The sequence below is a fragment of the Cydia fagiglandana genome, chromosome 12 (assembly GCF_963556715.1).
Source record: "Cydia fagiglandana chromosome 12, ilCydFagi1.1, whole genome shotgun sequence".
Taxonomy (NCBI): domain Eukaryota; kingdom Metazoa; phylum Arthropoda; class Insecta; order Lepidoptera; family Tortricidae; genus Cydia; species Cydia fagiglandana.
In genome coordinates, this window is record NC_085943.1 from 3132264 (window position 1) to 3149650 (window position 17387).

The window sequence follows — 17387 nt, forward strand, 5'->3', positions numbered from 1 at the left end:
CTTGCAGTCTTCTCCCTGACCTCCCTAGGTTTAGCTAGTGCCTTGGCGATAGGTTCCCGACTGTCCCTTGGCAATTTGCATCGGTAACAGGCGTGCTCAACCTTGCCGTCGGTTATTCGATTTTAAGTTAGTTAGGAAGTAACCAGTTTTGTATGAACCCATAAATGTATGCACCTATATGTATAAGTTTTCATAGTCAATAAAAGTATCGTTGACATTGGCGTTTGAGTGAAACTCCCATCTACCCTACAATTTGGCGCCCCTACAATGTAACAATACTAATTCTAAGTCCCGTGAGAGTACCAGGATCTGTATTGTTATTAGTCTCTCCCTCTGGCACACGTATGTCTGAAGAGAGAGTAGGTACCAGGACTTGTGTAGAACGATGTCTCCTTCAGTTTCGCCAAGTTGGCACTATCCTTACAGTTACTGCCTGAGAGGGTGTTCGACGGAACCCTCCCCCTGGAGTGAAGCCGGTCTGAATAGCATACATCAACTGTATTGGTGTTACTGTGGATTTTCTGTTGCTACTATGACTTCTTGTTGTGTTGTTACTACCTTCTTTAGATGATTCGTCGTTTGCCTCCTTATTTATTTTGTACAGTCCCATTTTACACGTAGGGTAGTTTAGAAAAATAATGTAGGGTAGATGCAACTTCTTCTTTAAAAGAGTGGGTAGTTGTCATTGTTGAGTGTGACAGCTCACAATAATGTAAAAACCAAGGGACAGTCTATGAACCTATCGCCAAGGGACCTAGGTAAGTCTTGGAGAAGACTGCAGGTGGGCTATCGAACTCCAGACTCATTATGACTCGCCAAAGGACAGAGGTGTACCTATCGCTAAGGCTGCCACTAGCTAAGTCTAGGGAGGTCAGGGAGAAGACTGCAAGTGGCTATCGAACTCCCGACCGAGACTTGAGACTAGCCAAAGGACAGAGGTGTACCTATCGCTAAGGCAGTCGCTAGCTAAGTGATCAGGCCGCGTAGCCAAGATGCCAATCGCTTACGCTCCGTAGCTATCGAAACGCAACTGTCACTGTCACACTCATAAGGAAGAGTGATAAGTAGAGAGACATAATGCTTTTCGCTGTCGAAGCGATAGCGATTGTAACCTTGGCTAGGCCGGCTGATCACTTAGCCCCACGTTGGGCGCCAAATTGTAGGGTAGATGGGAGTTTCACTCAAACGCCAATGTCAACGATACTTTTATTGACTATGAAAACTTATACATATAGGTGCATACATTTATGGGTTCATACAAAACTGGTTACTTCCTAACTAACTTAAAATCGAATAACCGACGGCAAGGTTGAGCACGCCTGTTACCGATGCAAATTGCCAAGGGACAGTCGGGAACCTATCGCCAAGGCACTAGCTAAACCTAGGGAGGTCAGGGAGAAGACTGCAAGTGGCTATCGAACTCCCGACCGAGACTTGAGACTAGCCAAAGGACAGAGGTGTACCTATCGCTAAGGCAGTCGCTAGCTAGAAAAATCTGATGCGGCGCGGGCTGCGGCTTTTATACCGCCCGGTCGGCGATCGTCGTGCGCGCTCGGTGCTCCTCGGTGGCTGGCCGGTATGACGTAGTATTGTGCGAGCGAGAAAGTATTCGAGTCCGCGCGCCGTGAGAATTAGTATTGTTACATTCTCCCCCTCTGGTACTCGGTAACGTCCCGTGAGAGTACCAGAATTAGTATTGTTACATTCTCTCCCTCTGGTACTCGTATGTCTCCATTGAGAGTACCAGGATCTGTATTGTTATAGTCTCTCCCTCTGGCACACGTATGTCTGAAGAGAGAGTAGGTACCAGGACTTGTGTAGAACGATGTCTCCTTCAGTTTTCGCCAAGTTGGCACTATCCTTACAGTTACTGCCTGAGAGGGTGTTCGACGGAACCCTCCCCCTGGAGTGAAGCTGGTCTGAATAGCATACATCAACTGTATTGGTGTTACTGTGGATTTTCTGTTGCTACTATGACTTCTTGTTGTGTTGTTACTACCTTCTTTAGATGATTCGTCGTTTGCCTCCTTATTTATTTTGTACAGTCCCATTTTACACGTAGGGTAGTTTAGAAAAATTATGTAGGGTAGATGCAACTTCTTCTTTAAAAGAGTGGGTAGTTGTCATTGTTGAGCGTGACAGCTCACAATAATGTTAAAACCAAGGGACAGTCTATGAACCTATCGCCAAGGGACCTAGGTAAGTCTTGGAGAAGACTGCAGGTGGGCTATCGAACTCCAGACTCATTATGACTCGCCAAAGGACAGAGGTGTACCTATCGCTAAGGCAGTCGCTAGCTAGAATGATCTGATGCGGCGCGGGCTGCGGCTTTTATACCGCCCGGTCGGCGATCGTCGTGCGCGCTCGGTGCTCCTCGGTGGCTGGCCGGTATGACGTAGTATTGTGCGAGCGAGAAAGTATTCGAGTCCGCGCGCCGTGAGAATTAGTATTGTTACAACTGTAATTTTAACTAGGAGCAAATGTGTGTGCCAACTGCAAATTAGTTTGTCAAGAAACAAAAGTTGAATGAGCAATTATTCAAGGTACGGTTATTGGGCGACACTCGTTCATTGTGAAGGCAAAGTTGTATAAATTAAGTTGCCAACTTAAATTGACTCCACTATCAGTCGGCGTAAAGGTTGGCTGAAATGTGATGGTGTAAATATTATTTATATACAGGGTGGCTAAAAAATAACTACATTCCCGTTGCCAGAGAGGTTTTGGGATTATACTGAGCAATTTTTACTATGGGACCAACTCCGAAATCGCGAATCAAAAAATTTGGCTGTTTCATACATTTTGGTTGGTCCATTTTCTTAAGCGTGGGTAAATTTTCGCGATTGGATTAATTTGCCAAAAGCAGACCTCGATCGACAACTTAACTTTATAGGTAGGTAATAGTTTTTCAGTAATAACCTAATAGCCTAGATAGATTAGGTGCTGACACCGTTATTAAAACCAAAAATTGAACATACATCTCATGTGTTCTATTCATTCTTTAGAACATCTTACGTATACGACTATAATATGACATCATATTTCGATAGAATGTACTACACTGAGAGCACCTTACACTCCATCAAGGTTATATAAAAATACTGCAAATACTGCAATCTTCTAAACTTCGCGGGAATTATGTACCTATGTATGTCACATTATTGCACATAAACAGGATTGGATTTGAATTAAAAATAAATATACTCGTATAAACTAACCCCCATAAAATCTAGTATCCCCTCTGAATTGGAAGGCAGATAGCATCAGATGGCAGTCGCTTTCGCAAAATCCGTCTACTCAAACTTCTTTAGGATGTTGCCAGATATTGCACTAAATAGAGACGAGTGGAGGAAGAGGGGGGAAACCTTTGCCCAGCAGTGGGACACAGTGGGCTTTGAATAATAATAATATTAGGATGTAACCCTGTATAAGGAAGTTCATCAGTTGAACAGCACCCGTTCCGCGCACCTTAGTCAAAGTTGTACATTGTACAAACACGGCCACGGCGTAATTTGTTGCGGTTTGTTTGCCGAGCGAACTCGATCAACAACTCGAACTTTACTCGCATGCTCATTCACGTGTCGACGAATCCAGTCATAACATAACACTGCGTAACTACCGATTATATATTAAGCCAAAATACTGAACCAATGCTTGGAACCAAATATTTCATCATCATCATCATCATTTCAGCCTATAATATACGTCCCACGGCTGAGCACAGGCCTCCTCTCATGCGCGACAGGGCTTGGGCTATAGTCCCCACGCTAGCCCAATGCGGATTGTGAACCAAATATTTGTGGCTCAAGAATCCAAAGTTTACTTAACTTTAAGTTAAGGTATTTGAGGCTTAAGGCGAAGGACCACAATGTAAATGATAAAGGCGCACTGGTTCAGGATAGTACTTTATTACAGGAATCCTAAGAGAAGACTGAACAAAAATATGGTGTCAAAAAGAACATAAAATTATAAGAACAAAGGAATTCAAAAATACAATAAAATTATAAAAAGTAAACGTATAAAAAGGTGTGTCGTCCACAACGGGTAAAATAGTCTTTTTATACCACGTCGGCGGCAAGCAAGTATGTGGTCCGCCCGTTGGTAAGCGGTTACCGCTTATGGACGCCTGCAACTCCACAGGTGTAATAAAGTCATTCGTCGTGTATAGAGAGAGAGAGTGGGTGCAAAGAAGTGTCATAAAATGTATTGTTTCGCTAAAATTCCACGTCTCATCTCTTTCCGCACAGAAGGCCTACCGCGAACCGCGTTCGACGTGTTGTCTCTCTGTCGCACTTGTAAATTCGTTCGTAACAGGAAGGCAACACGTCGGACGTGGTTTCACGGTAGGTCCTCAGACCATAGTGGATCAAAACAATTTGTCAGTATTAAGCGTTTCGGTATGTTTGTGTAAACATTCGACTTTGACTCTTATCTAACTTTTCTATTAATTTGGTTTTAATAAAAACATTTAACTTAAAAACACCAACCAATTATAACGTAAATATATCAAAATCTAGAACGCGATATAATTTCACGCTGGCACCTCAATAAACCAGAATAGCAGACAGGTCATTAGACTGCGATACCATCTGCTATCTGGTGGCACGTACCGAATTGGTGCCAAGTTTTTAACTCAATTTCCGTACCGCAATGATCTTGGCAAGGTCTCTACGTAGAATGGTGTAGTTCTAGTCTAATTTAATAAGACGTTGTAAATGGAGGAGCCAGTTTGAAACTGAAAACGTTGTGCTGTAGAGAGGAGACTATCGGACTAACTGCCGTATTCGACTTCAAGATATTCACAAGAGACGACACGTATTAGATCCATTCTTGATACGTTATAGTTTAGATATCAACTAGTTCTCTTTTGCAGCGCAATTCGGGCAACCAATGTCACTTTTACGTTAGTTAGAGTAAGTAGATACTTATCTATTAGATGTGAATTGGATCTCTAAGTCATATCCTGTGGAAATCGTTCAAGAGTATCTCCAGAATCGCGCAAATGTCATATTTGACAGGTTAGATCTTAAACATATCGCTATCGTATGTTGGTAGGTATGTCTAAAAGATATCCAATAGATGTCTATTTCAAAATCCGAATCGGGCCCTAATTCGAAAGTACGTTGATATCAGAATGGAATCTGAATGATATTATTTATTATGCTGCTTAGCATTACGCTGCGTCTTACGTAGGCGAACAACGCGCGAAAAGGGCGCGGCGCGGCTAAATCAATCCTTTGATGCCCATAGAAGTGTCCTACGTAAGCGATCTCGTTGCGAACGCGGCGCGGCGCGATTTGCACGCGAATGTCGGGCGGCGCGGCGCGGCGGCGGCGCGGCGAGACGCGGCACGGAAAAAACAAACCGTTGTTGCATATGGAAGTGTCCTAGGTGAGCGATTTTGACGCGATGGCGAAGCGGCGCGGCGGCGGCGCGGCGCGGCGCGGAACGGGCGCGATCAATCCATTTGACGACTAAGCTACGGTACTATCTATCTATCTATAGGTACTATAGCTTCATTTTACACCTTACATTGGGTAGACGACACAGGAGCTGATTTTTAAATATTTTAGCTAAATATACCCGTCTCGCTAACGGAAGCGGCTCCTAAAACTAGTGCGCTAAGGACAAGGCGAAAATCCCGCGTAAAAAACTCAAAAATCGAGGTTTCGTACTCGACTGTTTCCTCCTCCAAAACTTAACCAATCCTAACCAAACTTGGAAATCTAAATGATTATGAAATTATCTGTGTCGGACCGTTTTGCTTTTTTGGCTAATTGATATCAGTTTTGAATACTACGCCTCTCATTGCGGCATAGTGAGTGAATTAGGCCATTTTTGAAGGGCTCTAGCGCCTTAAAAAACAAAAATAAAAAAGAAAGCGAAACGGTCCGACACAGATATTGACAATATTAAACTGTGTTGAAAAAAATATTGCTCTAGCATCAAAACCCACGGAGGAAACAGTCGAGTACGTTTGTATGGAGAAATGACCACTCCTGTTGACTCTTAAGGAAAAACCAATTTCGCGCTACCGTAAGCAACATCAATAATAACAAAATATCACCTTTATCCGCTACTATTGAAGCTAACTCTATGTAAAATGGACATTAGGTACTGAATAAGGGTTGACTTACGTTATCCCGGGCCGTGTCCGGGCCGGACCTTCCAGAGCTTACTTTTCTACGGAATGACAGGTGACTACGTGATGTTTTCCATAGAAAATGATGCGCCGAAAGCTCCGGCCCGGACACGGCCCGGTCTAACGTGTATCATTCTTAAGGCCCTATATGTGACGTTCCACGGAAAAAGGTACCTTATGGCGGCTGGCGCTTACGTCGCATAGCACCGCAATAATATTGGAGCGGCGTTAATAATAGAGTAAGCGCCAACCGCCATAAGGTACCTTTATCGTGGGACGTCACATATGTAGGTATAAATGGTATAAATGTAAAAGGAAATATTTCCCCTGTCTTCATTAGTTCAGGTCCGATCCCAGTAGATAAGAGCTGGCATGGGACCAACCAGACAAGATATGGTAGCATTGTTTAAACATGAACGTTTTATTTTACTTAATGATATTGGTGAGGTAAAATATCGCTCTATAGCAGCGGTCGGCAACCTTTTAGCAGCCAAGGGCCACATAGTAGTTAACGAAGGTGACGCGGGCCGCACTTTGGTAATATTTGTGACTTTAGCAGACATTGTCGTTTGTCAGTACTACCAGGTACTACATACAAAATAGCCAGGGAGGCTCGCGGGCCGCAAGCGAGAGGTTGGCGGGCCGCATGCGGCCCGCGGGCCGCTGGTTGCCGACAGCTGCTCTATAGCAACGGCAGTCAAAATTGCTACTTTATTAACCTACACCCTTATTTAAAAACTTTGCAAGCTTCAATGAGTTAATTTATGTTTTATCCCTTTTACACTGAGAGAAAAATCATCACCAGGAATTAAAAAACAGTTCTGTACTGGGGTCAAAAATGAAGTTTTAGTAATAATTATGGACGTCTCACTATTTCTGTAAAGTTTATTTATTTCTACAAACAGCTCAGTAATCCCAAATATAATTTCAACAAACAGATAATAGAAATTGCAAGAACTAATAGAAATTGCAAAAGTCAATTTGTTCCTATTAGTTAACTCTCCTTGTCCCCGGATTAAGTTTATTTTTGTAATTCTAAGTGTGTTTTTGTTGTACTTTTCTCTCAGTGTATAACGATAACGATATACGAACGATAATTAGTTAACTGAGGTTTCTAAAGCATTTATGGATAGTGCCAATAGCAGCCAATAGTCAGTAGGTATATGTTAACGCACCAGCGGTCAAACCAGTCCCCGAGGGGTGAGGGCCAAGGGGCATGATGACGTCACGACCGCGGCGAGCACTCACCGCGCATACCACACACGGCTCTCGACTACCGTCTCATATGTACATACCTACACATACCTAAACCTTTGTAAAAAGAGAATTAAAATAAGTTAACGTGAAGCAGGAGTTTTCTTGAAGAGTCAACCCCTCAGCTGAGCTGTTCGTCAATAACAGCTCCGACAAGTGGCGACCGTGAACAGGACCTGGTACCAAAGTCCACATTCCATTCTAACGGGACATCGACGGGCGAGCGGAATATTCCATACGGATTGCAACAATTGCACCTGCATCCAGAGATCGTCATCGCAATTATTCAGGAAAGTAGCCCATCCTATATTTTCCTCAACACCTGTGATCCACCCATTCCCCTTAATTTTTGTGAATATAGTGCTCAGCCTCAGCTTTGTCTAGACCTTGAAGTGCTCATAATTCGTGATAAAATATTAATTAATCAGTGCTATAGCTATTAAAATCGCTGCTTATTCGTTCCTGTGCATAAAGTTAAGGATAGCCTACTTGCATTCATGAACTACGTAAATTGCAAACATTAAATAGGTGTATCTACTCAGTGCGATAAGCGGCGTCCATTTTGTGTTGCATCAGCTTTGCATAGCAACAGCATTTATTCGGCTTAATTCTTATAAAATTTAATCTTTCTTCTTCACTTCATATCTTGCTTTAAGCTATTTTTATTTAGTTAATAAATTTATAACAAATTATTGCTTTAATACAATTTCAGTAACCTAAAACCAGAATAACAAGAACTCCGTTAGGAATTTCGATTCAAACTTTAAGATATTCCCTAAATCAGCTGGAAATTAGTGTGTTCTTTAAATTCATACGGTCCTAACCGTGCATTCCAGTGATTACGGGGGTTCTGCCCACATTCCTGTGCCAAGCAGTGCGTGTTGTCGTGCACGTCACGTCACCTACTTCGCTGCAAGTCAACGTGCCAGTGGACCAGTTGTCAAGACTTTTAATTGGGTTTGAGTGCACAAATTATTCTATCTAATTGTTTATTTGCCCTTGATTAAATTAGTGTGTTTAGTTTATAAATAAATAACTGAAAATGTCAGAGGAAGCTTTAAAAGAATTAGTAAAACAAAGAGGCACTTATAAGGGTCGTGTAACGAGATATAAGGATTATCTTTCTAATATACAAAAAATGGATCGTTCAAACATAACTTCATTACAAATTAAAGAATTATCTCTTCGCTTGGCTAGATTGCAAACGTTATTTTCGGAATTTGACTCAATTCAAACACAGATTGAAATGAATAGTGTTAAGTTAGATGAACAGATGGAAGAAAGGGACGCCATAGAAACGCAGTTCATTTCTCTCATCTCAGCCACGCAAGAGATAATTGATTGTCATCAGAACAATGATGACCGTGGTTCCGAAGGTGCACGCACAGCCCAATCGACTTTCGAAACGGGCCCTGTTAGTAAAATCCGTTTACCGACCATTTCGCTGCCGTCTTTTGATGGAAACTACTTAAAATGGTTGGAGTTTCGCGACACCTTCGAAGCCATGATCCATGTGAACGAGTCCATTCCGGACATAAATAAATATCATTATTTACGCTCCTCTCTTGAGGGCAGCGCCAGTGTCGTAATAAAATCACTTGAATTTACAGCTAAAAACTACAAAACGGCATGGGAATTACTATGCGAACGATTTGATAATAAAAATCTACTTATAAATAATCACATGAAGGCATTATTTAACATAGATCAGCAGACTCGAGAGTCTCATAGGTCAATTCGATTTCTTATTGATCACGTTACAAAAAACTTAAGCGCCCTTAAATCTTTAGGCCGCCCGACTGATTCATGGGATGACGTAATCATCTACTTAGTCGCGAGTAAACTCGACCCCACTACGTCAAGAAAGTGGGAAGAACATAAGGCTGATTTAACAGACTTACCTGCATTATCCGAGTTCTTGAAATTCTTGCGCAGTCGGGCCGATGTACTCGAAACAATGGTAGCTTGCAGGAGCGATAAACCAGCCGAAAATAAATACCTACAGCCTAAGGCTAGTAAGGCGTTTGTCGCTGCTGCAACTGCATCTCGTAAACAACAAACACACTCTAGTAAGGCGCCGCCGACGTGTCCAGTGTGCCACGGCGCGCATAGGATCTCGGAGTGTGTCAAGTTCAAGGACATGAACGTCGAAAGTAGGTCAAGCGAAGCCTTGAAGTTACATCTTTGCTTGAACTGCTTGAGGCGTGGCCATAACGTCGAACAATGCCGGCTCGGTTCGTGTCAGGTCTGTAAGGAAAAACATAACACATTATTACATAATTATAATAAATCATTATCCTTACAGGCAGATAATAAAACAGCTGGTCCGGCGCCCGTCATTAGCGCGGCCAGCGCGTGCGCCGCTAACGCGTCAGCTGATCCGGAGATATTGTTATGCACAGCTTTAGTTAAAATAACGAACGTCAATAACAACAAATCTCACATTGTTCGAGCTATGTTAGATCCCGGTTCGCAGAAATGTTTCTTGACTGAACGCATGAAAAATAAGTTAGGATGTTCTGACAATAACAAAAAGTCAGCTTGCGTGTACGGCTTAAATAAATTATCATTTACGGTCTCAGATCGATGTGAGCTCACTGTAAGTTCGTTAACGAGTCCTTATGAAGTTAATATTCGTTGTTTCGTGGTGGAGCACCTTATAGACAGCCTACCTAACAATTATGTAGATACCTCGGAATTGAACATACCTGCGGACATTCAGCTGGCGGATCCTGGGTTTTATCGTCCTTCTGAAATCGATTTGCTACTTAGTGCTGAATTTTTCTTCAATATCACGACGTCGGAGAAAATAGAACTTGGACCAAACAAGCCTATTCTTCAGTCTTCAAAACTAGGCTGGTTGGTCGCGGGGCCCACGGGTGACGTCGAGTCGGATGAGGACGAGATTGTGCGTTGTTGCTTTACGAAACAAATCTCACAAGATCTCACACGGTTTTGGGAACTTGAAGAAATTTCATTACCAAACGTCACTAATAGCGAGGAGGATAATATTTGCGAAAAACACTTTTTAGATAATACGCGGCGTTTAGATAACGGTCGATTCTTAGTTAAAATGCCGTTACGTGAAAATCCGGAAACCGCACTTGGCGATAGTTTTAATATGGCGAAAAAACGATTCTTGAACTTAGAAACTAGATTGGAAAAAAATCAAGTACTTAAAAAACAGTATTGCGACTTTATCAAGGAGTACGAAGAACTAGGTCACTTGAGTAAAATTGACAAGCCCGACTTCGGTTATTACGCCCCCCACCACCCAATTATTCGTGACAGCGAAACTACAAAATTGCGGGTAGTTTTTGACTGTAGTGCTAAATCAAGCACACAAATATCCCTTAATGATATACAGCATATAGGACCCGTTATACAGGATGAATTATTCGATATCTTGATTAGGTTTCGCCAACATAAATTTGTTTTGTCCGGGGACATACAAAAAATGTACCGGCAGATTGTCTTGGACGAATCGCAGCGCCATCTACAATTAATCCTTTGGAGGGACGATAAAACCAAACCGCTTGATGTACTTAGGCTAAATACGGTGACTTATGGTACCAGCTCAGCGCCTTTCTTAAGCGCTAGGTGTATAGTACAGTTGGCAAATGAATGTCCCGACAAAGTAGTGTCAGAAATAATTAAACATGATTTTTATTATGATGATTTCCTGAGTGGCGCTGAGAGTGAAAACGAGCTAAGGCACATTTACGAGATAGTTAAAGAAACGCTTGCCTCAGCTTGCTTTCCTATTCACAAATTTCGAACAAATTGTCCACAAATTTTCGAAGATGACTGTACTTCAACTCAGTCATTAGATTTAAATAAACAAGCCAGCGTCTTAGGCTTAATTTGGTCTCCTGATCATGATAACCTACAGTTTTCAGTAAAATTGGACAAAAATACTTGTGCCATAACAAAGCGGGTAATTTTGTCCAATACTTGCAAAATATTTGACCCACTGGGCTTGCTCAGCGCATGCACAATAAAGCTAAAAATATTACTTCAAAATTTATGGATTCTTAAATTATCTTGGGAAGATGAAGTACCAATGGACGTAAAAAAAATCTGGCTTAAATTTTTATCAAACGTGCATGTTCTGGCGAGCCTAAAGGTACCTAGACACGTTTTGTGTTCTAGCCCAACTTCAATTGAGATGCATTGTTTTGTGGATGCTTCTCAAGCCGCTTATGCGGCGTGTATCTACTTGCGGTCGACAGATGGCGCTGGCAACGTGACTATTAATCTTGTATGTGCCAAAACGCGCGTGGCCCCAATTAGGGCACTATTAACGATCCCAAAACTTGAATTATCGGGAGCGCTGCTAGGCGCGCGACTAGCAGCCAAGGTCACCAATGCATTGCGCTGTTCTCTGGATCGCAAGGTTTTCTGGACCGACAGTTCCGTGGCGTTGGGCTGGATACGCAACAGACCAAAACTATTTAAGGCTTTTGTATCGAATCGTGTTAATGATATACATGAATTAACTACCAGAGATTCCTGGCGGCATGTGCCAACCGCCTTAAATCCTGCGGACTTGGCCTCGCGAGGAGTCGAACCTGGCCAATTGCCAGAACTGAATTTATGGTGGCATGGCCCATCCTTTTTATTACATGATGAGAGTAGCTGGCCACAGAATATAGGTTCTATATATACCAATTTACCTGAAAGGAAAGAGCAGAGCGATAACTCAATATTTGCCATGATTAATATTGAGCAATCGCCCTTGATAAGATTTGAAAACTATTCCAAGGCAAATAAATTAAAACGAATTGTAGCATACATCTTTCGCTTTATTCACAACTGTAAAAACCCTAAAACTAAAACAAAAGGAACCTTAACATTAGAAGAAATAAACAACGCATTAACCTACTTAGTAAAACTATCACAAAATCAAACTTATGCTACAGAATTAACTACACTTTTACAGGGAAAGAAGCTTAAAACTAAATCATATCTGTTGCAGTTAGCTGCATTTGTTGACGGTGACAGCGTAATTAGAGTAGGTGGTCGCTTACAAAATGCCGATTGCGATTACGAAAAAAAGCACCCGATCCTATTGGACGGTAAGCATCACTTCACACGGCTCTTGATGGAAGGCGAACACCTACGTCTACTACATGCTGGCCCTCAGTTGCTCCTTAGCTCCATACGCGACGAATTCTGGCCAGTAGGCGGTCGGGCGTTAGCGCGTAGCGTTGTTCATAAATGCGTAACATGCGTACGACTTCGAGGTGAAGCTATGAAGCCACTGATGGGCAATCTACCTGCAGATAGGGTTACTTCGTTTTACCCCTTCCAGGTATGCGGCCTTGATTTTGCGGGACCCTTCATGATTTCCAGCAAAAAGGGAAAGGGTAACCGCATAACAAAATGCTATTTAAACATTTTTGTCTGCTTTGCAACTAAGGCCGTCCACCTGGAAGCAGTCAGCGATCTTAGCACTAATGCCTTCATCCTAAGCTTACGTCGTTTTGTGGCTCGTAGATGTAGACCGCATACAATTTATTGCGACAATGGCACTAACTTTGTTGGGGCAAATAACGAATTGGGTAGAATGCTAAGATCCGCTCAAAATTCAGTTTATGAGTTTGGCAATGAGGAACACATTAAATTCATTTTTTCTCCTCCCTACTCTCCTACTTTCGGTGGAATTTGGGAAGCAGCTGTTAAATCGGCCAAGTTCCACCTAAAGCGAATTATGGGTAACGCTAGTCTGACGTTTGAGGAGCTGAGCACGTTATTTTCTCAAATTGAGTCGATCCTGAACAGCAGACCCCTCACTCCTTTCTCGTCAGACCCTACTGATCTTTACCCTCTGACTCCAGGGCACTTTCTGGTGGGGAGACCCATGACTTCACTGCCGTCACCCCCCGTTTGTCTTAAAAACCCTGATAGGTACCAGAGGATCGAGCAGCTGCGCCAGCATTTCTGGCAAAGATGGCGGAACGAATACTTGGCCGAGTTGCAGCAACGTACCAAATGGCGCCAGAGGCAGAAGGAGCTCAAGGTTGGAGACCTGGTGGTGTTCAAGGAGGAGAACACCCCACCACTCAAATGGAGACTCGGGAGAGTCCTACACCTTTATCCAGGAGCTGACGGAGTCTGCAGGGTTGCAGATTTCACCACGCAGAAGGGCGTGGTCAGAAGAGCACTCAACCGAGTGTGCCCCCTCCCCTGCATGAACGATCTTGAAAGCAGCAGCTTTCAAGGGGGGCAGGTTGTTAACGCACCAGCGGTCAAACCAGTTCCCGAGGGGTGAGGGCCAAGGGGCATGATGACGTCACGACCGCGGCGAGCACTCACCGCGCATACCACACACGGCTCTCGACTACCGTCTCATATGTACATACCTACACATACCTAAACCTTTGTAAAAAGAGAATTAAAATAAGTTAACGTGAAGCAGGAGTTTTCTTGAAGAGTCAACCCCTCAGCTGAGCTGTTCGTCAATAACAGCTCCGACAGTATATGTATAGTGACACTTATAGTTCGTTTTTCTAGCGTTAGAAATAAGGTAAACAATCTAGATGTGTCTTTTAATTGAAAAATACATTTTAAAAATAAGGTACGGCAAATATGTAACAATTATGAATGTAATTCGATCATTTATATTCTTCTGCTTTCATAAGTAATAATTACTGATTTTTAAAAAGCGTTTTTCAATTAAAAGACATGTCAAGATCGCTTACCTTCTTTCAAGTCCTTTCTAATGCTAAAAAAACGAACTATAGTTACTCTGCGATGCTGACAGTGCACGGTGGTCCTGGGTTCGATTCCTGGTCATTTAATAAGTGATGAGCATGGATATTTTTGTGGTCTTGTCGTACCTTCAGATGTTTTTGTATTGAAGTACCACTTATTTACCTCGACTTCCTTTTGAAGAAGAATATACACAAGAATTAGTTCCCCCATTACTAAAGCATTCCTTAGGTAAGTTTTAGATAGGTACGATGATGATGATGGTGATGTATGATTACTTATCACCAAAAATATTTATTGCGAAGCAGTCGTTTACATGTTGCCTTCATCACATCACATTTGTAATTGTATATCCCCTGATACTACGTAATCCTAAAAATGTGCACCACCAGAATGAGACAAAATCCAATACTAATCAACTATTTATAACAAAACGCAATGAACACAAAAGGCCATCGGGAAAAAATGGCGGACGCTCCTAAAGGAATATATCATTACCAGGTTATCAATGCGGTCAAAAATCTTCGTTTCCATCCAAGGCCCTCCAACGGTTCCAACATGGAATTAGTTCCTATATTTCACCACCGGCAAAAATAAGTGTGTAGCGTTATAATCATAACAGTAAAAGTAATGGAGTGAAAAGATACGAGCAAGTTTCTAGGTTATTTTTAACACAATTAAAACTGTTATTGCGAGTCCATTTTCTATTATTGCTTATTACGTTCCTAACAGGAATTTAACGGTGTGTGGGGAGAATTGTGTTATTGCTTTTTAGGGTTCCTTACCCAAAGGGTAAAACGGGACCCTATTACTAAGACTTCGCTGTCCGTCCGTCCGTCTGTCACCAGGCTGTATCTCACGAACCGTGATAGCTAGACAGTTGAAATTTTCACAGATGATGTATTTCTGTTGCTGCTATAACAACAAATACTAAAAACAGAATAAAATAAAGATTTAAATGGGGCTCCCATACAACAAACGTGATTTTTGACCAAAGTTAAGCAACGTCGGGAGGGGTCAGTACTTGGATGGGTGACCGTTTTTTTTGCTTTTTTTTTGTTTTTTTTTGCATTATGGTACGGAACCCTTCGTGCGCGAGTCCGACTCGCACTTGCCCGGTTTTTTGGTTTTTATCTTGTCATTTAATGAGTATTGACTCTGACGTCCATACTTGTCCAAGTGTCATTATAGATATGTCGCAGTCGGATCGTATAATCCGCCGTATTACATTACGGCTAGCCGTTTTCAAAAACAGGGGCGTTTTGAAATGCGGCGGTTTAACGATTAGCCGTATTGAATGCGGCTGAATGAGAATCCGCCGGAATGTATTCGGCGCCATACGTTCTTCAACACGGCTAGCCGTAATGTAATACAGCGAGTCATTAGCCGCCGCTTTGACAGTTTTTAGTTCCCATTTTTAACACTCGTGGCGCTGCCTGACAAACGCTGGGGTGTCCATCAAATCTGGAGTTTGTCGGACTGTTTCTTTTCAAAAAAAAATTTCCTTCGCAACTTAACTAGACGGAGCCCCGCTTCGCGGGGCTCCTATTTCTGAGCGGTTTGCCCTTCGGGCATCTGAAGCTACCTAACGAACCTAACCTACCTACCTATTGATTAAGTGAGACGTCCGTGAAAACGTTACACTTTGGGGAAAAAAGCGTAGGTAGGTAATTAGGTTAGGTTCGTTAGGTAACTTCAGATGCCCGAAGGGCAAACCGCCCAGAAATAGGAGCCCCGCTTGCGGGGCTCCGTCTATTTAAGTTGTGAAGGAAATGTTTTGGAAAAGAAACACATGTAGTGCGGTGGGACCATGGTAGAAATAAATTAAATTGCAAACATTGTCAAACTCCGGTTACGTAGGCGACCGAAAGAACTGGTCACTCTACAATGTACGATGCGGCTAAACGTGGGCCGCCTTATTGAAGAACGTATCGCAGTGACAATCCGGCTAATCGTCGAACCGCCGCATTTCAAAACGCCCCTGTTTTTTAAAACGGCTAGCCGTAATGTAATACGGCGGATTATACGATCTGACTACGACAGATAGACAGACCTGCTATGTAGAGTGGGGTATCATTTTCTAGAAATTTTTAAATCATTTAGGATTATAATGATTCAAAGTTACGTTGTAAAATACGAGTAGGTACATGTGTATAATAAGATTTAATTCCTTAACATGAATAATTATTTAATTCCTAAGTAACTCATAATACCTACTTGACGTAGGGTTTTTATTCTTTTAAACATAGATTTATAAGGCATAGATTCCTAGTTCGTACACCCCCAGTGAAGCCATTTCAAGTGCGACGTCACGTCACACTCGTATCATCGTATTCGAACGGCCCTCGCAGTAGGTACTCGAAAGTCAAATCGGTATGTGTACACTTCCCGTTTAAAATTCAAAAACTACAGGAAAGATGGTTGTTTGTACAGTGAATGGGTGTCACAACACATCATATAATAAAAACAAACCGCCTGATATTGCATTTCACGCGTAAGTATCGAGATTAATGTGATATTTTTACATAATCGTAAATACAAAAATCCAAATTTTCGTCAGCCGCCATTTCTTCTAAATGTTGCCAGTGTAGTGAATATTTTTTCCTCCAAATGGGACATGGCGTCTACATCCTAAAATAAATACGCTCAATTAAATTTCATTGTATAATTATAGAAAATTATAATTAAGTTAATTATTTAGGTAAGCATTTACTTTTTTCTTATTTTTATTTTGTGTCATGTTCGTTTCAGTTTTCTGACTGATCGGAATGACGCAATATGGAAACATTGGAAATGGACTAAACAGAGTCGAATATGCTCTGTCCTATTTAAATTTATTCTTATTATTTTATGCACATTTGTTAAATAAATAAAAATAGTAAAAACTTATCAGCTATTTATTTAATCCTTATTTCACAAAGTACAGAAATGCAACAAATCCTGAAATAAACAAAAAGCTTTTGCTACAAAATCGAATCTACACACTTCCAAATTATTAATAACCAAGTGTGGATGTTGTTAAAATTCCTCTACTTTGAGAGAAGTAAATGAATACTGGCAACATATTTTGTTTATAAGTGTGTGTTTGCTGAGCGTAAAACACGAGCGTTCCACGCACACATCGATCGTGTTTCGGCTTCACTTTTGGCAGGTTAGCCGTATGGGGACTATCTGTCTATGCGTTATTAGTTTAAGCTTTTAAATGTATTATAAGAAGAAGAACGCAATAACCAAACCATATTCATATAAACCGCATACAATTTCAACCGTTTTCCAATTT

At 41.8% G+C, this 17387-nt stretch overlaps 1 protein-coding gene across 1 annotated transcript; it reads left to right on the forward strand.

Annotated features, from left to right (window-relative positions):
- Positions 1-7318: 7318 nt before the first annotated feature.
- Positions 7319-13773, forward strand: LOC134669392 (uncharacterized). The gene has a single exon (XM_063526913.1). It carries the CDS (start codon positions 8436-8438, stop codon positions 13665-13667), a length of 5232 nt encoding a protein of 1743 aa, XP_063382983.1. The 5' UTR covers positions 7319-8435; the 3' UTR covers positions 13668-13773.
- Positions 13774-17387: the final 3614 nt, after the last annotated feature.